At 41.4% G+C, this 24390-nt stretch overlaps 4 protein-coding genes across 7 annotated transcripts in view; all 4 read left to right on the top strand.

The window, feature by feature from the left end:
* LOC116381209 (1-phosphatidylinositol 4,5-bisphosphate phosphodiesterase delta-3-A-like) overlaps positions 1-4352 on the top strand; it is a 38438-nt gene extending 34086 nt beyond the window's left edge. Inside the window, exons 15-16 of the mRNA XM_031843162.1 lie at positions 328-477; positions 929-4352. Coding sequence (XP_031699022.1) covers positions 328-477; positions 929-1077 — 299 coding nt within the window. The 3' untranslated portion in view covers positions 1078-4352. The remainder of the gene's footprint in view (positions 1-327; positions 478-928) is intronic.
* A 937-nt stretch (positions 4353-5289) lies between these two features.
* On the top strand, positions 5290-19851 carry galk1 (galactokinase 1). 2 transcript variants are annotated; one of them, XM_031842985.1, is made up of 8 exons: positions 5290-5621; positions 6673-6862; positions 7104-7223; positions 8031-8166; positions 8327-8508; positions 8754-8904; positions 9008-9170; positions 15340-19851. In XM_031842985.1, exons 1-8 carry the CDS (start codon positions 5457-5459, stop codon positions 15412-15414), a joined length of 1182 nt encoding a protein of 393 aa, XP_031698845.1. In that variant the 5' UTR covers positions 5290-5456; the 3' UTR covers positions 15415-19851. The 2 variants fall into 2 exon arrangements, with proteins under 2 accessions (XP_031698845.1, XP_031698844.1); XM_031842984.1 differs by lacking the exon at positions 15340-19851 and adding an exon at positions 9506-9730.
* Positions 9870-19851, top strand: LOC116381133 (BTB/POZ domain-containing protein KCTD21). The gene is made up of 2 exons (XM_031842986.1): positions 9870-11654; positions 12744-19851. The coding sequence occupies exons 1-2, from the start codon at positions 11241-11243 to the stop codon at positions 13206-13208; spliced, it is 879 nt and encodes a 292-aa protein (XP_031698846.1). The 5' UTR covers positions 9870-11240; the 3' UTR covers positions 13209-19851.
* llgl2 (LLGL scribble cell polarity complex component 2) overlaps positions 17516-24390 on the top strand; it is a 50852-nt gene continuing 43977 nt past the window's right edge. For all 3 annotated transcript variants that reach the window (XM_031842982.1, XM_031842981.1, XM_031842983.1), the window contains exon 1: positions 17516-17595. The gene's annotated coding sequence lies outside the window, so the exon portion shown is untranslated. The remainder of the gene's footprint in view (positions 17596-24390) is intronic.

Below are 24390 nucleotides of genomic sequence, written 5' to 3'. Positions count from 1 at the left end.
AAAAAACTGTAAATGGACCCTGGTTGAAAACAGTTGAATAAGGAATGCAAACTAACCGAAACATTGATAGTTGTAACAATATCCACTTTTATACAATTAATAGTGTTAAATACCACCCAGTTTAACATCAATTCAAAACAAATTCAAAAAACACATTTGGAACATGATGTGTTGATAAAGGGGTACTTGAGCTCATCTGACAGGGCTGTGGAGGTACATCAAGGTTGGGAAGCACTTACTGCATGAGCATGATAGAACATGAGCAAGTAAAATTGCACAAATTTGGTGTGAATAAGTCTGTTAGCATGTGGTCTTTCATTGTTCCAGGCTTTAACCCACGATGGGACTGTACCTTCAACTTTACCGTCCATGTCCCTGACCTGGCACTGGTTCGCTTCATGGTGGAGGACCATGACTATACCTCAAGCAATGACTTCCTAGGGCAATTCACCCTGCCTTTTACGAGTCTCCGCACAGGTGCGTGTGGGGATGGTAGAGTTTGGCTATTAAGGGGACTGTACCAATTACTTGTTTTAGTGCACTCAGTAGAGTTCAGATCATTGCCAGGTGTGTAACGACCATTGCTGTAGTGTTTGATTGAATAATAACAATCCACAATTGCCCCAAGTCTAGACCGCTAACATATTATGCTCTCATTTTAATTTATGCAGTTATCTGCACTGGCTTTGTGCAGCTGAACTGTAGTTGACTGTGTAACGCTTCATGTTGGCTGTGTAACACTTCCTCACACTTACGTTAGCTGTTAGCTCCATTAGCTGAATTAGCCTCGTTGGCTGTTAGCTCTGTTAGCCAAACACACTGCAGAACATTGTCTGATAACAGCTAAGTAGCCCTCTTACTACTGACATGAGAGGACGTCCTCCTAGTCAGCACTCGATTCAGTTTGTCCTTTCCATTATCTCTGCAGGTTACCGTCACGTCCGACTGCTCAAGCTGGATGGCTCCAGCCTCTCGCCCTCCTCACTCTTCGTCCATCTTAAGGTCACACAATGTCAGAGCAGGCCCTCAAAATCATCAGCTAAGTCACCGGCCAAGTCTTCAGCCAAGAAACCCTAAGCCCATCTCTACCACATACAGTAGCAATATGAAGAGTGGAAGCTGCCATGGGCTGGTCCCCAGACATATCTGCCCTGATCCAGGCAACAACAAAAAAAAGATCCGGGCCCAAATTGATCAAATTAATGATGATAACCTTGTTTTACAAATGTTGCAGCTATATCCATAACTTGTCTACATTTTATGGAACGAGAGGATAGTGTCGTGTCTCCTTAATCCCCCATTTATTGAAGGTTTTGCTTTTCAGAGCACAGACTCGAGAACTTACCGACAACTCATTGAACCAGCCTACAGAAGTCTATTGATCTATGAGACCGTGACCAAAGTTTGGTGTTAGATTTTGTCTTGACATTTTAAACATACTATTTCTTGCTACCCTCTCAAACATGCTAAGTCTCCAGCCTTCTGAAGTAATGACTTATTTTTATTAACTGTAATCATCTTATTGTAGTATATTTTATCTGATGTTATTTTTTACCTGTCAGTCATGTGTAGGTTTTTTGCCAGTGTATTGTCCTGTCAACAATGCAACTACTAAAAAGTATCCATCTGTCGCAGCTGATGAAGAAAATGTCAGGGGAAACACAAAAAGTGAATTTCAAACTAAAGACCCTGTAACTTTGGAAGGTTATATTTATACAGCTAAAGCCTCATATTAGCTTTAGCCTTTTTACAGTGGAGTCACATTAAAAAGGATCTATTCACAGCCACTATGAAAAGGATTAATAATGACAGGATTAATATTTACAACAACCAGTAACTCATAGTAGTACTGTATATTGTAATTTCAAGGTTTACTTCCAAGCTCATTGTGGAGCTTATGATCACATAATACTCGTAACCAGCAAATTAGTAACCAGGTTACTCAGAGAAACCAGGTTACACAGGTAATCTGAGAACATGTTTACAGGCACTCTAATAATGGATACTGGAAATCTGTGTATACAAGCAGCAGGACCGTATCCTAATACAGTTCTCAGTGTTAATCTGCAGGCTGTTTTCATTCTGTTTTCACTCTTCGTAGCTATACTATACCAGCTATGTAGTTGTTTTAACCCAGACGTTGACTTATTTATCACATAACTTTTGTTCTTAAGTTCTGTAGTTATTTTAACACAATTGTTGATTTATTTGTCACGGAAGTTTCGTAATTAAGTACTTATGTTGACCTAAACCACAATCTTTTCCTAAACCTAACCAAGTAGTTTTGTTGCCTAAACACGGCAGGGGCACGAAAAATGACCAACTCCCTTTTCGGAAAATATCAAACAAATGGTTGTATGAGGATACATTGAAGTTTGATACTCAAAAGTGGCAACTTTCCCAATACTATACAGCAAAAGCCATATGGAAAATAACGATGGATTTTTGAAGATGATACTGTAGATGATGAAGAAACTTTTCTGCCCGTCTGACATGCGCTGTACAACTGAAGGGGCCTTTGGCAGTTAAATTCCATCCTAGTACTTTAATAATGTAGCTCAGTGTGTTATATAAAATGTAAAATATGTTTTGAAGAGATAACTTTTTTGTTAAATGTTTGATTCACAGTGACTGTATTTTAGCTCGACACACTCAATTTGTTCATCCTTTCTATCAGTGAATGACCAAAATATATTATTAAGTAGCCATCTAGAGTTTTTATACTATAAATAGAATTAGCTCTGTTATGCAATAGATGATGATGCACTAGCTACATTTGCTGCCTTATTGTTAGCTTGTTAGACAAGGCGTACATGCACGTGCTTCATAGTAGCAATTACTTTTCTTAGCTTTATTTTACTTTGTCTTTAATTTACTTAGATACGTACTGTGCAGTGCAAGCCTGGCCACTGTGACTTAAATGCTTTATTAGTGTCAGTGTTTGAACAGATTATAAGACGTGTCTCTATGTTAGACATCACACTGTTAAGTCATCTGCTGTAGTTTATGTTAAAGAAAAAGTTTTACACAGCGTTGTTTTTATTGAGGACGGACCGTTTGTTTTGTTGGAGCTGGTTTTAGAACATTCATTTTTTGTTGATTTTCACATGACAAGGAGAACTATGAATATTTATACTAGGATAATCTCATGAAGAATCTTATGTTCAAGAAAAGGATTTACACAGTGTTATTTGTGTTTTGTTTTGTTGGAGCTGGTTTTAGAACATTATTTTTTGTTGATTTACACATGTCAAGAAGAACTATGAATATTTATACTAGGATAATCTCATGAAGAAACTTATGAATTGCAGGAATTTTTGGCAACACTTTCCATGTCTATGATGCATTATATACATGGGCGTCATAGAAAGTGTTACCGAATCAGGACTGTGTGCTAGGGAGATGAAGTGAGATCAGTATTAGTCTCCAATCTTCTAAATCTTTGGAATAATAGAAAAAACAACAACTTCAAAATATGTTTGGCATCGTGAGAAGACTGTTAATTTTTGTCCGATTCGATTTGACGAAGCAGATTATCAGACAGCTCTTGTAGAATTGGGCCAATATTTAACCATCTCAGACAAATCCCAGCCCTGTGTCTGATGACACTGCACTTTCTCACATGTATCAGGAGCTGTAAGTGTAAGAACTACCTACATGGTTAAACACCAAAGGTGTGTTTTTTTAACTGTAGCAAGTCATGATAACAAAAACTGTAACTGTACAAATCCAAAGCATTGAAATCATTGTTTATTGATTATATTTGAAGTATTATACTGTTTGCTTTTGTCATAAACCAGCTGTCAATCTGATGTTATTTATTGAAACAAGTAATATACACGATGATAGAATACAAATGGAATTAAAAACACTCTGAAAATAGTTGAACAAAGTGAAGAATCTGCCAGATAGTATTCGAGTAATGTTCTTAACCAAACTGTTAACGAACACTTCCAAATGATGTTTTTTTTTTTATTACGGTGAAAAAAAATAAAAGTATAAATTCAGTATTATATTGCCGTTGCTTGTATTTTTCATTCAAATCTCAATCATGAAGCATGTTTCCTGGAATCCAGTTTAAAGGGGAACACCCCCTAAATCTCCGAGGAAGGTTCTATCAGTATTTGTGAACATGAGCTACTCTCTCTCAAAGCCGGACACCAGAGAAGGAAGCATCAAAACATGTGAAGTCATCAGGTATAATGTACAAAATCAATCTATACATGTGTACTATTGTTACATACTTTTCTGTAACCATGGTAACCTGTGCCAACCCCATGTGACCAAACAATGATTTGTGGGAATCATAAAGTCTGAACTAATTCCAAAAAATATATATGACGGCCAGAAAAAGGGAAATCTTGTTTGAGTTTAAATTGAAGCGTTATTGACGCCATTGTCTGTCAATATTGGCATCACTACCGCAATGCATTGTGGGATATTAATGCGTAAGTGTTTGCATGCTGTAATGTTTTACAAGAATATGCAAAATGTACAATTAGTTTCACGCCCAAGTTTTCAGACAAGCAAAAAAAATCGTACATACTGTTTTAACGTACTAAATAGGTGCTAGTGTGGAAATTCAGAAGCAACCAATGAATGAGAGACTGATTTTGTGGAAGCTACAGAATGGCTGTTGTTCTTTATTCTACTGTAGTGTTCTCAGTTGTGCGACAGAACATGTACCCATATACTTAGAACAATTCCCCTGTGTCATCTATAACACCTTTCACAAATCACTACCTATGGAGCAGTTCCATACTTTACACTTGATGACATCACACGTTTCAGTTTTAGCCCACTAGTTTTGGGATTTAGGAGAGAGTTGTTCATGGTCACTCACATTCTGGCACTGACTCAGACCGTAGGAATAACATCGATGCATTTTGAAAATGGGCGTAGTTCTCCTTTAAAAAACCTCTCGGGGCTTGAACCAGCAACCTTTTTGTGCATTGGGTGGCTCACTGGCCACCGGAGGATTTGACACGTGATGGCCACCTGTGCCCACCAGGGGGAGCGACACACCGTGCTTCGTACTTCATTCGGTCTGCGAAATGAACAGTGGTGGAGTACCATATAGTTGTACCATATATGTGGGCCAGTTAAGTGCAAATTATAGGTACTTACACTTGAGTATTTCCATTTTAGGCAACTTTATACTTCTGCTCAAGTGACTGTTTCCAGGAAAAAAATCTGTCTCGTCAATGCTTTTAGCTGAAATAGCAAGCTGTGTCACGTGACCTCTTTCCACCAACCAGAGCCTCACAATAAACTATTTGGCCACACACACCAGGAAGTAAACAGCACCTTGACATGCTATTAGAACTTATTGTACATATCACGGCCACTTAGCGTTTTTATTAGCGTCTAAGTTTCCTCATATCACTTAGGTGGTTTTCGCGCGCATGTGTCGTTGATGTAATTAAAATTTAGCGGACAAAAGTGTCTATTCTTCAATGGCCAGTTCTTTTCCAAGTGTACACGAGCTCGTCGCGCGTGCTCGGCTGTTGTATGGCCAGGTGTTCGGCGAAGAGGCTCCTCAGACGGCGGTGTGTGCCCCCGGAAGAGTCAACCTGATAGGGGAGCACACCGACTACAACCAGGGATTTGTGCTTCCGATGGTAACATCACGACTGTTGAACAGCTCACCGGTGTGATTTGGGTGAAAGGGATACACCGTTGTTTGACTGTCACGCCAAATCTCGTCAGAAATTCTGGCAATTTAATGTTTTATGTGGTGCCTGTTGGTGCACGTGTTATAGCAGCTCACGGACTGTTCTGCTCTGTAATAGTGTGTTACAACAGCGGTGCAGTTCAGAATATAGCCCAGGTTAATAGGGTAACAATTCATCATAGATATAACCATGGGAATTGATTAATTACCAGCTGGAATTAAGAAACAAATAGATATATAAAATTATTTCCTTATATTATATGTTTGAAAATGCGAATAAGGCATTATCTTATTAAATACATTTCCAGGACAGAAATCCGAACATTGGGTAAAGCCAGATTCAAAATTCTTGTTTCATTTTGTTGAAATATTAGTTTCAAAGGTTTTTACAGAAGTGGTTTCCTATATATCTTAATTTTTCCTTCCATAAATCAGAAGACATTGTCAATAGCCATACAAACTCCATTTCTGCTTTTAGTGATATAATGTTGTACAAATGAGTCTCTGAATGATATGTGAACAAACCCCTCTGTAGAAACCTTCACAATAGAGAGAGTAATTAAAGTGTAATGTTTGGTGTATGTAAGAGCTACTGAAGTGGAGATTTCTGGATCAGAGTCTGAGAAAAAAACTCATTTCGAGAAAACGGCCTTTCCAATCATTTTTAGGACACTACGGGTGAATAGGGTAAAAAAAAAATAGATACAACCATACAACTTCCCCAGTTGATTACTGACATTAATACAACATTTTTTTTTTTTTAATATTACAAGTTCTCTGAAATGTTTTGTTTAATATGCAAATTGGGCATTTATCTAATGCTCATCGTAACAGAAGAGCAGAACCTCAGGACTGGAAAATGGACTATAGTTCCACATATCCGTGATAAGCAGGAAACGTAATACTTCCTGGTTTTATTTTTAGGTTAGTTCCCCTGTGACACAGAGGAAAAGATAACCACTCAGCTGCGTTGTGTTTGTTTGGGTTTGGTGAGCCAGGCGCTGCCCCTGGTGACTGTCGTGGTTGGGAGTCAAACCTCTGGCCCCGATGTCACCGTGGTAACGGCAACCGAGGATGCTGACGAGCCTCGGAGGGTGGACTTCAGCCTGCCCGGTGATGGATCACCACTTCCTCCGGGGTTACCCCGCTGGGCGAACTATGTGAAGGGTGTTATCCAGCATTACCGGGGTAAACAAAGCAACGAGTGTATTGACTGCTATAATGACATCACACTTAATGAAAAATAGATATTACTACTAATAGTACTACAGGAGTTTATTTTCCAGTGTTTACCCCTTCCAGTGAATGTAGTCCTGTCAAAGTGAATGAGAACAGATCTGCAGCATATCTCACATGTTGACCTGCTTTGGTCGGACACCGCAGTATATTTATTTCATGTGTTCTGTCTCCCCTGTCTGCTGTGCTACAGCTCCTCCTGTCCCAGGTTTCAGGGCGGTGATAGCCAGCAGTGTCCCCCTGGGAGGGGGTCTGTCCAGCTCTGCCTCTCTGGAGGTGGCTTGCTACACATTCCTGCAGCAACTCAAGCCAGGTCAGAATCTGAGTTCGGTCGGACCAGCGTGACTCTGATGTTCAGGTAGTGCAGACAGGAAGGAATCTGTCATTATATTAGAGATGGATGAAGTGATTTTTCAAGGAATGGCCAATATTGGATTGACGCATCAGCAAACTGATGAGTTGGTGTTAACATGAACTGATATTGCTTAATTACAGCCTGAAGTTCTGCTGAGGCTAAAATTCTTTCAAATTTTTGTTTACTTAAAGACTGTATGTAAGAAGTGGAGGCGGTCACCATCACGTCACCTGTTGGTTTTTGAAGCCTTGACTTTCAGCATTTTTGCCGTCAACCTCTTGGTTTATGGCCAACGCCATCTTGGTTGACACGAGAGGGTGGAGATAAGTACAACTGAATGCTGAATGTAAAACTGTTACAGTTAACTTTTACAATACAACTTCCAGACCAGACAACGCTGTGGTAGCGACCTGTCAATCACAAGGTAGCCCCGCCCTAAAACATACTCTGCTTTATGGTGTATTTGACTCTAAATGGACCATAATTTACTAAATGAACATCATGCTGTATTGAAGAAGACTTGAAACTAGAGATTGAGACCATAAACTTATGTTTACAATGTTTACTGTGGTAATAAATCAAGAGAGAAGTAGAGTCATTTTCTCATAGACTTCTATACAGTCTGACTTCTTTTTGCAACCAGAGGAGTCGTCGCCCGATGGCCAGTAGAGAGACTGCAGGTTTAAGGCACCTCTGCATGGGCTTCACTTTCCAGAACCAGAGGTGGCCGTCTGTATTTACTCTCCATGTTTTTTCATCTTTCAGATGAAGGAGACAAGGTATCCACAGCGGTGGCCTGCCAGAAGGCAGAACACACTCATGCCGGTGTGCCCTGTGGCATTATGGATCAGTTTGTGTCTGTTCTGGGCAGGGAGGGCCATGCTCTGCTCATTGACTGCAGGTAGTGTACATATCCAATGAGAGCAGGTTAATCCAAAGGTTTTTGAGTAACATTCTTCTTTGTTACAATTGGCATGTTTGTGGCAAAACGCTTTCAAAGGTGGAGGGATATTTTTACGTCCACCATTTTCAATAATGTACTTGTCTGTGGTTGGACTCAGGTCGTTGGAGGCCACCCCAGTCCCTCTGGCAGATCCAGACTTGGTCATTCTCATCACTAACTCCAATGTGAAGCACTCTCTGACCGGCAGCGAGTACCCCATGAGACGCAGACGGTGTGAGGAGGCTGCCTCCATCCTGGGAAAGGACAGTCTCAGAGATGCCACTATTAAGGACCTAGAGGGTGTGAAATATATATATTTTTTATCATCCTGTCCCTTTCTGTCTTATTTTATCACACCCTACCTTTCTCTGTTGTGGACTAGCTCACTATCCTAATTCCTGCCATGTCCTCCTCCCATTCATATCAATATATCAATGCTGCATATTTTGATAAAGGAAATTCATTTTAACTAACGTCCAATGCTCTTGAAGCTCATTGAAGCCCGACGTAGCGTGTGAATTCCAGACGTGTCCCTATCATTTCAGAGGCAAGGGACAGACTGGATGACGTAACCTATCAAAGAGCTCGTCACGTGATTGAGGAGATAGAAAGAACCGTCCAAGCTGCCGAAGCCCTGAAGAGAGGCGCCTACAAAGAGTTTGGCAAGCTTATGGTGGAGAGCCACAACTCCCTCAGGTAAAAGTTAAAGCAGCTGCATCGCACCCGTAGAACCTTAGAGTCACGGTTTAGGACATAATGTGGGAGAGGTATGTGTGTTCACCGGGTGTCCCTGTGTCAGAGACCTGTACGAGGTGAGCTGCAGGGAGCTGGATGAGCTGGTGTCCGCAGCCATGGAGGTGCAGGGGGTGTTTGGCAGCCGGATGACCGGCGGAGGATTCGGCGGATGCACCGTGACTTTGCTGCAGGCGCACGCCATCAACCATACTATACTCCACATACAGGTTAAAACACACACTCCTTCATATACTGTGTATTGTAGAGACCATATGTACTGTATGTGAGTTATTAGGATTATCATCAACAAATAAGTGTTTTGTTTTTAATGTTTTTTAAAAATACTTGTATTGAAAGCTAGTAGATGCACATAGATAAGCTATTAGGCCAAAATTTGCATTTAAAGGTGCAATGTGAAAGATGTGGCCAGAATTTAAATTTAAAGCCTTCTAACTAAAATAATCAACAGAATGTTAGTGTTGATGTCATGTCAAAGACGTGTTGCAGAGATATCTGAAATGAGCATGCTAACCAGCTAGCCCCGACCCGTCCTGTCTTGTAGTACCACTTGTACCTCCAGAGGGCGACAGTGAGTCACTGTAGCGTCCAGTCTTTCCCTCTGTCCAACATCAGAGAACCAGTAAGTAGAGCTACCCACAGGGCTTGTTGAAGGTACAAGGCCATCACAGTAAGCCTGCCCATAAGCATGCTCTTCTTTATGGTCTATTTGATTCTAAATGCACCATCATTTACTAAATGAACATCATGCTGTATTGAAGAAGACTTGAAACTAGAGATTGAGAACATAAACTCATGTTTACAATGTTTACTGAGGTAATAAATCAAGAGAGAAGTAGAGTCATTTTCTCATAGACGTCTATACAATCTGACTTCTTTTTGCAACCAGAGGAGTCGGCCCCTGCTGGTCAGTAGAGAGAATGGTCAGTAGAGAGAATGAACCTCCAGTTCTTCACTCTGCAGAACTGGAGGTTGCCACCTGATTAAATCAGTGATTCCTCATTTTCCATTCGTCCGCCTTTCACATTGTTGTTTAGTTTTTATTTGTTGGCCACATTGCTTCATAGATCTCATTTTAAATGATTACTTTTGGTTTAGTTTTAGTCCTGCTTCGTTGAGAAAAACAGGTTGTCAATAAATAATTTCCGTCAGAATTTTGGTTGTCTGAATTTAACACTGGGTCAGACTGTAAAAGCACATGTGATCCATGGAAGTGTTAGATCTGTTAGATCTTGTCCTCTCATCCATCTCAGATGTTTCAAAATGATTGTGTTTCTCTGTTATGAACCAAAATATTACACTCGACTCCCAACTTTAAGTTGAGCATGGGCATTTTGTTGTGGATGCATATTTACACACCAGGCGACATGCTGCTGTGTTTCTTTCTCTTCACTCTATTGCTTTCAGTTGAAGTTCTTTTTGATATCATTTACTTTTGAAGATCACATCTGTAGCGAGTAATGGACTTGTATATATTCAGCTGACTTCTTCTCATCCTGCAACATAGGAGGTGCAACTAAGTCAGTTGCAGTTGGGAAATTAAACCTTTTCTGTTTTCACGATTCTGTTTTCTGTAAAAATCTTTGCATTCCGAACGGCATTTGAAATGAAAAGTGTCAGAGGACATTTGTTCACAGGGCATAAAAAGCACATTCAATGTTCTGTCTGTCACTTTAAGGGGCGCATTTCACACAAATTGCCCCAGTCCCTCGTGTCTTGCTCAGACAGCTCGAGAGAGAGAGAGAGAGAGAGAGAGAGAGAGAGAGAGAGAGAGAGAGAGAAATCAGGGGGTATGAGCTGAGAATAAGAGCGAGCTTCGTGGAGCCACAAGTGTCCAGTTATCAGCATGCTGGTCTGGTCACCGTGGTCCTGCTGCTTTTCTGTTTTTAACACAGTCAGACTTTGGGCCTGCTGTTAGTGGACACCACTCAGAATCAACAAAGATGCACATTTAACCACAGAAAATCACAGGAACTTATAAGGATGACACGTTTGCTTGGCACAAATGAGAAGGAAAAGAGCAGCAGCCTTCTTTTTTTTTTTTTGTGTTTGAAACTCCTGTTTCATAAATCTTCAGTTTTGGAAGCGGACTTGGCAGATTTCCTCGCATCTTTTCTAACTTGACTGTGTCCTGGCTACTAGCTGTCAAAGGAAACAAGTCTTTCTTGGAAACAAAAGAAGCACTTGGAACATCCACATCCCCTCGGTCCTCAGCATTCCTGACCTCGTCCTCCCAATAACAACATCAGAGAGAGCTTCGCGATCGCCTTGCCACCAAGATGCCCAACCTCAACTCACCGGACGACAACAGCAACAGGAACTCTCTCCAGGACCCGGTGTCGCTGAACGTTGGTGGGGAAATCTACACCACCACCCTGGGCACTCTGACAGGCTGCCGCGACTCTATGCTCGGCGCGATGTTCACCGGACAAATCCCTGTGCTGAGAGATAACGGAGGGAACGTCTTCATAGACCGAGACGGTAAAGTGTTCCGGTACATTCTGAACTACCTGCGCTCCAGCTCCCTGGATCTGCCGGAGGGCTTCTCAGAGCTGGCACTGCTGCGGAGGGAGGCGGATTTCTTTCAAATACGGCCCCTGCTGGAGGAGATTTGCCGCTACGAGGCGTCGGTGCCTCTCAGCCTTAGAGGAGGGCCCCTAGGAGCCATGATTGTGCTGAATGTTGATTCCAAGGTATGCCTTTTTTTTAAGTTAGAGCAATATTTTCTCTACATTGAATCAAATCAATGGGCTTCATGCATTGTAAAATTCTTCCCTTTACTAATTTTTGTGTATAAATCTTTCCCTAAAACAGGATGGACTATCGATTTTACAAGTCCAGTTAAGAGTTTGGTGAATGTGACTTTGAACACTTGTACCAGCAAACCTCAGATAAAAAAAGATTTTGGATAAGGTAAAAGAAAATGTTCTTGCATGAGGCGCATTGTTTGAGTTTTAATTCATATTAGATATTGACCTAAATACCTTAATGGGTTTCTAAATGTAATTTCCAGAGAAGTTCCAGAGAATAAAAAGTTCATTCACATAGAGGTGATGAGACCCTCTTATAACCCTCACTGCTAACAGTCAGTTTGAGATCTGGAGGCTCAGAAGTAAGCTAAATGGACAGTACCGACTCCTGAGATTGTTTTTGAGAGTCAGATGTGGTTTTGGTCTCGTGAGACAGGGGAGAACTTAAAGGAATAGTTTGACATTTTTCTGAAACAACACCTATTTGTCTTCTTGTTGAGAGTTTGATGAAAAGATTGACACTCTCTGTGTGTCGGTACACTAAATATAAAGCTGCAGCCAGCTGTCGGCTAATTTAGCTTAGCATAAAGACAAGAAGCGGGGGATGAAACGGCTAGCCTGGCTGAGAGAAAGAATGTGGTAATTAGCGAGGTTTTAACAAAGTTTACTTTAGGACAGAGCCTGGCTAGCTGTTTTCAGTCTTTGTGCTAAGCTAAATTAGCTTCATATTAGGCGTACCGACACAATGTTCCTCGAACTCTTGGTAAGAACGTAAATAGGCACGTTCCTCAAAATATCAAACTTTTCCCTTTTGACCTGAATTTCAATTGGGTTCAACAGAACGTTTTAAGAATGTTTTAGATATGACTGGCCTTGGGTAACCTTTGTGAGAGCCAGTTTGTGTTTGCCATATATACAGTATGTGAGTAGAAGATGTCTGTTTGCACATTCAGAGACATGGACGGACTGGTTCTTTTGTTTGTGTGCACTCTGGAGGATGTGTAGTCAGCACAGTCTGCCCTCTCATTCCAGGTCCGCATTCTCCACTTCAACCTGCGCCATGGGCCAGAAAACTATGAGCTCCGTACATGCTCCGTGCGAGCCTTCACAGTGGACCTCTTTTGTACCTGGAGGGCCTTCCTGGCCCTCCTCTGTGAGCGCTTCTCCTACAGAACACCCCAGGGCCTCGCTAGCCCCTGTCTGTGCAACCCGACGCAGAACAGGCTGAAACTGGAGTGGGTGCCGAGGCCCGACGAACTGCCGCGGGATCAGTACGACAAGCAGCGCTACCGGGGGCTGACTGTCTCGTACCCGGAGCTGGTGCAGTCGGACAACATCATGAACATGCACCACAACCCGAGCGATATCGTGGACATGCAGGGGTTTGTGGAGGAGCTGCTGAAGGTGTCTTTGGCTGAAGGCTTCAAGGTTGATCTGGTGACTCCCGACCCGGCAGAAATACTTAACTGCACCTCACTCCGGCTTGTCAAGTCCTGAGCTCTAGGCAAAGAACTTAAACTAAAAGCACCAGAACATGCCAAGTTCTGAACGATTATTCTCTGTGGTCACAACTCAACCAGCTATCAAGTTAGTTAAGAGTTGGGGCTAACCTTTTTAATCAAAGGGATACAGATTATGACTAGGAGGTCACTGAAAATTATTTTTTTTGTCTGTGGTCTCCGTGTTTGTTCTCCTGTCATATGGTTTACTGAAATAGTAAATAATAGGCTGTGTTAAAGGCAGAATGATTCTGTCTGTATCTGTAGAGACCCTGCCCTCTGCCTTTATTTTCTTATTTTGCTGTGTTGTGGGCATTTCTGGCCGTCAACCTGCTATAATAACGTAGCGTCGGGGGGCCAGATCCGAAGCATGTGTCCAAGAGAAAGATGGCAGCCACAGTGCCACAAAAAATGCAAATATAAAGAGGTGAAACGCCAAGTGGACAAAGTCATGGGTGTGTAAAGAAAACTGGATGCAGCGTTGGAGACGGGGCCCCGTTCATTCCTATGAAAGTTTCTCAGTGGTGCATGAAACCTCAATGGCTCGACTGCTGTGTATAAAATTACCTGGATCTTCTGCATCTTTGGGTGCGCTAGCATTTCCTTTAACCCCTCCTCTCAGCTGCTTGGTCTCTGCTCTCTCACATGAACGGCAGTTCATTGTGCTAACGGATATAACAGACTATTAGTGCACTTTGTAACTTTTAGGACCCAATGATTTAAATCAGGGCTATTCAAGTGTTCATACCGGGGAGTGGATATACCTTAAAAAAAAAGTGATTATCTGCTGACGTCTCTTTTGCTATAGAAGTATATGGGGAAAATGTCCTTCTGGGCCTAATTTCACCACGTGAAGAACTCGGAAGTTGTAATGCCACCGTTCAGCCACTACGAAAATTGTACTCACTTCTGCTTCCCATGCAGCCCTGTAGATTCACCAGTAATACCTTTCATGAGTTTCTTCATTTATTACATTATGATCTATGGATAATTCTGTTCTCAAACTATTTCTCTCCAAACACAATGACTTCCTGGATTCCTGTCGTCGCCATGAGGTTGCCAAGCAACCAGCGGACAATTCAGTCACTGTGACTAGCCGATGGCCAAGAAATATGAAGTTTAAGCCAGGCTGGCTGTTTCCAGTCTTTATGCTAAGCTTAGATAATTACTTCTGTACTGTAGCTCAAGTCAATGCACGGATATGAGTGTCGTCTAACAAAAACAGGACTTTCACCCAGGAGACTGGTGTCTGTGTCCCCTGTGAAACCAATAGTCAATGTTGTGGTGGGTAAAATTACATAAGGTAACAGACATACTACTTTTAACCCAAACCATAATCTTCTGTTTCCTAAACCTAAAGAAGTAGTTTTGTTGCCGACAAAGAAGTAGTGTTGTTACCTAAACCTAACGTTGTTTCGCTAGCGCTGGCATGTAATTCTATCACATTCCATGCCTCCACGACGTAATGAGCCATTAAGAAGATGTTTGACCTATTTCTGTGAGATCACATTGCCTTTTAGACTTAGAAATTCCGCCTTAGACCTAAAACATACAACATATGTCAGAGTTACATTTACTTCCTATTTTACTGACATAGTTTTGATTTTGAAAGTCAAGTTTTTTTGCTGTGTTTTCTACATAGTTGACATTAATGGTAAGATGATATTTTGTTAGACTTGACTAATAATATATTTTTCCAACAAAAAAAAAATCGGCACCAATGCTCCACATTAGAATTAGCTTATTGACATTATTTCATGATAAATTAAAGTCTGAGTTATGAACTCGGTGTGTAACTCTGGAGGAGGAGAAGATGCGTCTTGGCTGAAGAGGAAAGGCGTCTCACTGCGATAAACAAACCCAGTGGTTCTTTCTTCTGGCTCCCTCTTTGAACTTTATTCCTCTGACTGTGAGGAGCATGAAGTGGCTCTGCAGCCGCTCTAGATGGACAGTCTGGTTCCATCATGCTTATTCACATTCTGCGCAAGGAACATCAGTATGCTCACGTACAGCTGTAATGCTTAGCGCTCAGATTTAGGGATTTGTTTCAGATGTATTGTTGGTTGAAGGTTACTATGGATTAAGTACTCATGTGTGTGTTTGTATGTTTGTCATTTTTTCCTTAACAGGAGCGATACAGTGGAATCCCAACTTTCTATGTCACAACTCCTTCAGAGGGAGCTCGGGCTCTCAGTCTGCCCTGACCGTTGTCGACGCATCTCTGCTGTATAACCGATTCATTCCTCTTTATGGGCGTTTCTTTTTCCTTTCAATCTTTCACTGTTAATATGAAACTAATGCTGTTATGCACACGAGCTGATTGAGATGTTAATGTGCCTTCGCAGTAAAACATTGTTTTACCTGTTCTGTAGCAAACAGCAGATGGACACAGTTAGAGATTAGCTGGTGGAACATTTAGTATCTGAAGAGACAGAATTATTTTTCCTCAGGAGTTGGTGGAGAACAAAAACGGAGCTAAAAGGAGACTGAATATTGTTCTAGCATCCATCAGGTGGACACAAACCTGTTAATGTGTGCTAGATGTGTAAGTAAGAGATCGTATGTGGACACATTAGCTATAACAACTTTGTACGGCAATAAAATATAAGGGCTTTGTGTCGACTTCCTCCGAATAGTGGCCAAGAACGACTCGGCTTTAAAGGCCCTGCACACTCACACAGGTGTATTTAATTATTCTGGCTAATTAGACTTCTGCTCATCTGCTTGATAATGGGCAGATATATGATGAGAATTGTAATATGACAGTTGATTTATTATTATTTTAATAAAACTGATACTGCAGCTCATACTGAAGGTGTTAGTTGGGGTCAGCTAGATGTGAACCAAACACGGCCTGGACTCGCCTACAGTCGTTCTTAAGAAAAAGACTAATCAGGCAGATTAAGTGCAAACATCTTTGGGCTGAGCTGTAGGTACACAGGGGCTTTAAATAATATGCCAGTTTATATTAATAAAGCTGTTTTCAGATTTAAAAAAAAGAACTGTTATGCTTTTGTTTTAAAGCTTATACCAGAAGTCTTATCTTATTCTCAACCTGCCCCTATTTGAAATGAAATGATCAAAATATTCTGTAATTTAATGTGGGAATTAACAGGATTTAAAATCATACTTTTCCTTTGGTACCTTGATTTAAAATAAATAAATAAAAGTTCCTGTCTTGTTTTAATGTTCTGCTGGAAGGAAGCTCTGTAGAAGCTGAGGTGTCTGTATGTTTTCATAAACTTTCCTTTTGAGCGAAAGGAAAGATCAGATCAAATTATAGGCTTTTTCAATGGGATTTTTTTTAAATCCAAAAGCATTCTTGTCCATAGTTTGTTCCAAAGATCAGATCAAATTATAGGCTTTTTCAATGGGATTTTTTAAAATCCAAAAGCATTCTTGTCCATAGTTTGTTTCCACTCATTGTCTGCGTTGTGACAGATTTACCCATAGTGGAATGTTCTCTTGTGAATATGGGTTTCAGATGTTATTGTAGTGTAATAACCTTGTTTATGTGTAAATATAGCGAATGTTTATAAGCAACTGTTGCCTGTTGTTGCTTGCTTGAGTTTTGGTTAGACAACCCATCAAAGTGATAACTCAAATATCTCTCTTCTGCATTTTAGTTAGTGTATGGCAATTGTGTCTGCAGAACAATTGTTGCTTAAAATTTAATTTATAATCAGAAAATGGTAAGAATTTGCCAATATAAAGAAAAACATCTAAAAACATTTTCTGTCCATATTCTAAATTCAGTGTCTCCGTTATAATTAAAAAATGTAAACACCTCATAATTTTAACAAACATCGAACAACCATTTCCCAGTAGTGGGATTATCATTTTGACAATAATTGTTGTCTTGACTTATCCAAACAGAATACCCATTTTGCTACGAATATAAAGAGTATCCTGTTTCAAGAGAGATGATGAAAGAAGCCCTTCGTGAAAAAGTCATAGGAAAAACTGCACTGACCTATGAAATGTTTTAGAACAGAAGCGAACGCGGAAGTGGGCCGGGATGGGCGGGTTTTGAGCTCTTGGTATGAGTTTAACGAGGTGCACTTGAATGCATCACAAGGGAGGAGTTAGCAAAACAGTGAAGTTTAGCCTAGCAGGAAACACCGAGGTTACCACAGTGGAAAAAGAAGGAGCACCAGTCCACGTTTTAGTTTTAACTGGGGCTCAGTTGTGATATTTCCTCGGCAAATACACTGTCGCTTAGATTCTGGGAGTAACATTACTCGCTTACGGTCTGGTCACATTGTTTCCCGACTTTGAGGATAGAGCTTTAGCCAACTAAATCACCCGACACTGGCCGGGGGTGGACTCTTCTCCAGCGGCTGTGAACTGTAGACATCCTCTGAGCAACGGCTGCTTTGAATCAGGTGGGTTGGGAGCTCGTGCCAACAGGTGTTTGCTTGAGTGTCAGGAGGCTAACAATGTAACTAACGTCACCGTGTTCATCATAGCCACCAGTTTGACGTCCAGCGCCTGAATAGGTCCAACTCGAGCTAACTAAAGTTGCTAGGTTAGCCAGAAATCACTCTCCCTATTGCTGACTGGCTAGCTGGCTAACAACTAATATTCCACCCAGAAATCAAAGTGCTAGCGCCATATGTAATGACAAGCGAATTAGCACATGACGTAGAGTTGGCTGCATTGCTCACAACATACATTCTTATATTACATGTTAAACTTTAAGGAATTGGGTTAAGTTAACGTTGCCTAACGTTACTATCTCACACGTATTCCAATGGAAACAGACATGGGTGTACGGTCATAAAAAAAAACCTGAAAATTCATGTTTGTACAGCTTGTGTTGTGCCTCAGTGGTTTTGCTTGGTGTACTTCTTCCATGCCGAACGTACCATAGTGACTGAATGACTTGAAAATCTCGTCAGTCATGTTCTACGGAAAAGAGGGTCTGGCTATAACGACACCCATGTTGAATCGGCGTTTTTCTTGTGTAAAGATTGGTAAGGATGCGGTATTATCCAATCTCGTATTGTGGTTTGCCAACCATCGCCTAGCTTGTTAACTAAACTTAAACTTAAACCATGCGTCATGGGGGAACTTACTACTAGCTTAAGTGGGCGTTAGCAAACACCTGGGCAGAAACTATAGCAACTTGAAGCCGTTGATTTGGCAAGGACGTATCTCCGGTAACGTCACAGAAAATGATCAAGAAATGTATCTGTAAACTATGTTGCCAGTGGTACCGAAGAAACCGTGGCGTTTCCTGCAGACAGGTGAGTAGTAGCTGGGAGACGGAGGTTGCGTAATGACGGAAACGTAGAACCTCAGCAAGGCGTGTCTCCTCGGCAGGTATGTTAGTGAGCGCCCTTTGAGTCAACGGTCTGGTTTCAAGCATGAGTAATCGGTGCGTTTGAGGAGGGGGTGTGTGAGCGAGAAGCGTTTCACCGGTTTGACTAGTGTCTGGGCAATTCACAACACCACAACATGTAGAATACAAATACTAACAGCCCCTACTCTACTTTGTCCAATCAGCCAGAGCTAACTCTCAATTAGCTCATTTGTTGTACCAAACTGCGACGCGTTTGGGTCCTCATGTGTCAACTGCACGCTCATCCAGTGGACTGTATACATGTAACTAAAGTCCTCCCGTCTCTTTAAAGCCCAGTATCATCGGCTGGTTAACTTTGACATACGGTTGCATAGACTGAGTCCCACAATCTGGACAGGATACTGCTTGAAGGACAAAGGCTGTGTCCTTGCAACTCCACCTGCATGAGCTAGCCCAAACAAACAGCCTTTGTTCTCAGTAGCTATTACACCTGCATGGTAAAGTCCACCTGTAGCTATTATGCAGGCAAAATAAATGGCCGCTCCCAAATCAGTGTGTTTTAGAGGAGTTGGCTTGAGCAAAAGCAGGAGGGTATTTTTTATTTTTTATTTTTTTATGTCTCTCTTCATTTGCACGAATGATGTGAATATACATGCCAGAAACCTTTAGAACAGGAAGTTAAATGATCTAACCACACATCGGTGAGAATGCTGTCAGAGAGGCTTACCTTGCTTGTAAACTTCAAACAGAGCGCTCGGCTCGAGACAGTCACGCTGTGTTTGGTGCTGTTAACTGTTAACCTGATTCCTGTTTTCACCTCTCCCAATGTGCAACACAATATCTGGCATGAAAAGAAGCTTTTTTTTTTTTTTTTTTTTTTTTTTTTTTTTTTTTTTTTTTTTTTTTCTTCTTTCTTCTTCTGTCTCTTGCTAATGGGATTGCACAGGAAGTAAAAATGCTGCAGAATGTTCCCCTCACTCATTCTCTTTATAGCAGGTGCGCCAGGTCACAGCTCATTGTGAGAATGTAGTATGTATGCATGTTGAGTTTTAAATGACGTTAACATAATCAAAGTACATTGGCTGCATATCCAGTACCTTTATCTTGTTTTGGCCAATATTTTTTTCTCCACACCCCCCTATCTTGGCAATAATATTATGTTAAATACGCAGAGGTAGGGCTGTATAATTGGAGGGAAATAGCTTAACAATTAAACAATTGGTCAGCAGATTCATCGCTAATGAAATTAGTAATTGCAGCCTACAGGTCTGTATTTGTAGTCTTCGTGATATTATTCAAGATGTGATTGTACCAATCATACAAACCCATGTTCTATTTATTTTTTGCCGTTTTTCTAATGTTAGTTCTAACTTGACATCACTTTCTGTTTAAACTTGATTATGGTCTTCATAAGTGGGATAATGTACAGTGAGGGGGTCATTGTTGCAAAATCAACCCCAACAGGACGAGCAGGACCCCAAAGTGAGGTGGTCTACTTATTTAAGACACAAAATATTGATTTAAAAAGTCAATAGTCCGCTCCCTGTGTATGCTGATCAGAACTGTGTCCACAGCAGAGGTCTGTTATTCAAAGCAGCGGTGTGCTATAAAGAAACAGACCGTATAGTGCCGTCATTGACCAATCAGAATGGAGTATTTAACAAAGCTGCGCAATACTTAGACACACTGTCATGGTTTCAAAGTGATCTGGCTGCATTATTTAAACAGGTGACTATCGGTTTAGCATATCTAGAGGCGGAAGACAGAAGTTGTTTAGCAGCAAATTCCTTTTTCCACATTCAAAATGTGATAAATACTCACAAGAACTGCTAAATATTACCTCATGTTTTAACACATTCAGTCACCCGTTAACCGGGACACCACCTGATCCGTAGCACCAGTGCTCTCTGACACCTCCCTCATCATCAGTCCTTATCCCGCAGAATCAGAATCAGCTTTAATTGGAAGTCGTCATGTATTCAGGCCTGACACGAGGGGAGCACCTTTTTAAATCCTCTGTATGTTAAGTCCCTGTCATGAGTGAACTGAAGTTATCCCACTGACAGTGACAATCTGAGTGTAAACATTGTCTGTCCGCCCCCCCTCCTGTGTCTCCCTGGCTCTGATTACAGGAAGAGGCAGTGAGTTGGTGGGAGATATGATATCCTACCAGCCACGCCCAAGGCTGACAAGATCTCCTGTCTGCTTTGTTAGGGACAGTGGAAGAAAGTGTTTCCTGTAATGTCCTTCTGCGCCGTCTTGTCAGCCGCGTTCTTCTGCCCAGCTCTCTCTCTGTCTCAGCCAAGTGTCGGCACAACACACCCGATGGTTTGCGTTTCAATCTGCTCACATGCCTCCCTCCCTCCTCTTCCACGTGGTTGCCGACCTGACACAAAATCGCGCCCGAACTCCCCGAGCACACCAGCCAATACTGACTTGAGTGCTCACCACGACCAAGAATAGCTCAGTGATCTCCAGCCCGAGATCACAGAGGTGTCGGGGCGTGCACTTCCAGTTTAATTTGGTGCCTTATCACCTGTGTGTGTGAGTGAGTTGTAACAAGACCATGTGTGTAAGCCAGTTCTCTCTAAAGCAGCTGTCAAACCAGTTTGTGTGTGTGTGGTTTCTTCTATAGCTGCATTTTAACACAATATGAATGGAAGTGTCTATACTTCAGTGCTATGACTTGATCAACCGTCACTCATTGAGGGGCTGATCAGCTTTGCACATTTTGTTGTTTTTTTGCAGCAAATGCAAGCACAACTGTTGATTGCAGTCCATAAGAAGAATGTTTTGGATTGCCAGTCATTTCCTGGTCATTCATTTCTCCTCCGAGGTGCTATGCCGTTGACAGACGCAGTCCATGCAGCTCTACAGGTCGAGCCTCCTCTTCTTCATGTTGTTATTGTCGTGTCCAGGCATGTTTAGGCACCTTTTTTTTTTTTTTTTTTTTTTTTTTTTTTTTTTTTTTTTTTTTTTTCTCCCCTCCGTTGACTCCCTTCTCAACTTAGATGGCTCTGTTGATATGCTGGGAATTTGATGACATCACTGAACTGTGGGGAACGAAAGATAACACAATTTAACCAAAGGACATTTGGGAGAGTGTGTTGGTCGGCTGAGGCGACGCATTCAAAGCAGACCGAGCTGCTGAATGTGACCCGTGTGAGAAGAGTCGATAAGCCAGTTTAATTTGCTACCAAAGGTAAATACAGTACGCCATCTCATCCTGCTGAGAGATGAGCTCACCGTAGATCAAACAACGCGATGAAAGACGCAGCGTTTGCCATCATTCGCCGATTTCTCAGCACAAGTTCATTACTCCCCTACTGCCAAGTAGAATTCCTGAGAAAATCCATATCTGACAGTAAAACTAGGCCACGTCACTGTGCAGCACTCTGCTGAAACTGGCTCATCTCTCTGAGTAGCTCACTTCTGACATGCCATTGTTCTTCTGATTAACCTGAAATAGTCAATGTAAATTAGTCAGTCAATTTCCCCCCAACAATAGGGAAACCTTGAAAAATTCCATACTGTTCTGAGTATTAATACCTACTCGACCATACTTTCGGCTAGTTTTTTTTATTTTTATTAATCCAAGATAAGTTTAGGGGGAACCTAACGAAAAATCTTTTCATTAACACAGTTCGTTGTGGAGTATAATGTATTGCAAAAGGCTATTTTTATGGGACAGTGTTGTTCATATATTTTTTGTATTGTATTAAGTTTTCTTTTTAAAGAACACAAATAAACAAAAGGGCCACACATGTGCCAACTGGAGACAGAACACACACTTCAAAAACAAAGAAAAGTCATATCAGTCAGATAAAAATGTTCTAATAAGGATACATACGGCATTTTGAAATGAAACCCTCATCTTTTTTAATTTTTTTTTTATAGCAACTGATCAGGTGTGGGCCTGTTTATTACTTGAAATTTTACTATGCGAACCATTTCATTTAACAAAAGAAGCCAAACTTGTCATGTTAAAGGACCGGGGAATATATACTCCTATATGGATAGGGCTTTTATTGTGAAAGGTATGAACGGAGTGAATCTGGCCAGCGCTGCCTTTTAGCCTCTGTTGTTGATTCATAAATATAGGTACAACTGAGTTACTCAACCTCTTCTGCTCAATGTGATGGGTTGATGCTTTTAGTTTGTGGTGCGAAAGAGAGTCTACATCATTCCCAAAACAAAGAGTCGCTTTCTGCTGTGTAATATTCCCGTTCTGTGTGAAAGGTCATTGTCAATCCCAGCAACAGACTATGTATTAGTCTGCCTCTCAATACTTTTTTTTTTTTTTTTTTAAATGTGAAATCGGCATGAGGAGGGCTTGTTAAACGTGAGCTGTTGGCTGCCGGTAAGCAGCGCAGTAGGGAATTACACATATGATGATTGTCAGTTCAAAAGATTATTTTGCACGTCAAGAAAGTTAAAGTTTGGCATAGGTTCTCCATGTTATCGTTTTGTGTGGAACCGATGAGTGAACTACATCTCTCGTCTCCCACAATTCTACACACGGCCGTTAGCTTTGCTAGCTAGCAATGGTAAATTAGCTATGTTTCACGTACAAATGTAACGTCATCTTACCTGATTTTATCCAGCGACTCCTTATCAACCTTGTGTTCATAGACTGTATATAAGAAGTGGGCGTAGTCATCATGACGTCACACATTGGTTTGTGGACTGCCGTTTTGAAGCCTCGAGTTCGGTGATTTCGCTATCGCCATCTTGGTTTACGGCCGACACCATTTTTTTTTTTTTCCGCAACCAATGAACAGAAGTTACCATATTTGAACTGTGGAGGAGTGACGTAGAGACACCGTATACAGCTCTGGTAGCGGCAGCAACCTGTCAATCACAGTAAGACAGCCCTAAAGCATACTCTGCTTTATGGTCTGTTTGACTCTAAATCAACATCATGCTGTATTGAAGAAGAATTGACTTGTTGCCATACTCACTCACCGTGTTGAATATTCAGTTGACTCTCACAGGCCACAGCCAGACTGTACAAGACGCTCAGAGAGAGAGAGCAGAGGTGGTGGTTAATCTAACTGTCTGAACTGACAGCCTTAAACATCACTGCTGTTCACATAATTGTGACGTTGGTTCCCAGCCGTGGCCTTTTGATAAGTAGCTGACGCAGAAATAACACCCGGGTGCTTTTAATGAACGTGCAATTTGTGCTCTGTCTGTCAGGTTACTTGAAAGGCCGCAATTAATCTGATCGGAGAGAAACGAGCGGGCGGTTAGGACGTCTGACGACTGCAGAGGCAACTCTCGCCTGACAAACCCAAAAGCTTTCCCGTATCGGTTGTTGGCTTTTACCGTTTCACATGTGCACATATGTGAGGGTTGCATTGCTACTTCTGGTTTTCCATCAACAGATTCCCTCTCGCAGCCCTTAGAAGCCGGAGTGTTTGTGAAGCAGACCTCCCACCCTGCCATTGTCAGCAGAGCTTATGGCTTTGAGCTCCCTCTTTTCTGCTCCACTGCTTCTCCTAGGACCGTCTCTCTCTCTCTCTCACACACGCGCACACACACACACACACCCCTACTGTGTCTACAAGGACTACAAGCTTGTAACCCGCTGCAACAACAAGTATGTTAATAGTTGATCATCCTCCAGTCATGTACTGTTAGGGTTTTAATTGGTTGCTCAGTTATGGCAGTACTCTCAGTCTAAATATCATAAGAATTACTGAAATCTTTTTTTTTTTTTATAAGGTGTGTGTGTGTATGTATATGTATGTGTGTATATGTATGTATGTGTGTATATGTATGTATGTGTATATATATATATGTATGTGTATATATGTATGTATGTGTATATATGTATGTATGTGTATATATATGTATGTATGTGTATATATAT

The sequence above is a fragment of the Anarrhichthys ocellatus genome, unplaced genomic scaffold (assembly GCF_004355925.1).
Source record: "Anarrhichthys ocellatus isolate YVR2014 unplaced genomic scaffold, GSC_Weel_1.0 scaffold4, whole genome shotgun sequence".
Classification (NCBI taxonomy): Eukaryota; Metazoa; Chordata; class Actinopteri; order Perciformes; family Anarhichadidae; genus Anarrhichthys; species Anarrhichthys ocellatus.
The sequence above is the reverse complement of the archived record's forward strand: the minus strand, read 5'-3'. Positions and strand labels throughout refer to the sequence as shown.

What these genes read in the sequence shown, in the direction of transcription:
- galk1 (XM_031842984.1), top strand. Translation starts at nt 5,457, where the DNA reads ATGGCCAGTTCTTTTCCAAGTGTACACGAGCTCGTCGCGCGTGCTCGG. An exon ending in AGGGATTTGTGCTTCCGATG is followed by an intron (nt 5,622 to 6,672) that starts GTAACATCACGA and finishes TTGGTGAGCCAG; the next exon opens with GCGCTGCCCCTGGTGACTGT. An exon ending in GCTCTGCTCATTGACTGCAG is followed by an intron (nt 8,167 to 8,326) that starts GTAGTGTACATA and finishes GGTTGGACTCAG; the next exon opens with GTCGTTGGAGGCCACCCCAG.
- LOC116381133 (XM_031842986.1), top strand. Translation starts at nt 11,241, where the DNA reads ATGCCCAACCTCAACTCACCGGACGACAACAGCAACAGGAACTCTCTC. An exon ending in TGCTGAATGTTGATTCCAAG is followed by an intron (nt 11,655 to 12,743) that starts GTATGCCTTTTT and finishes CTCTCATTCCAG; the next exon opens with GTCCGCATTCTCCACTTCAA.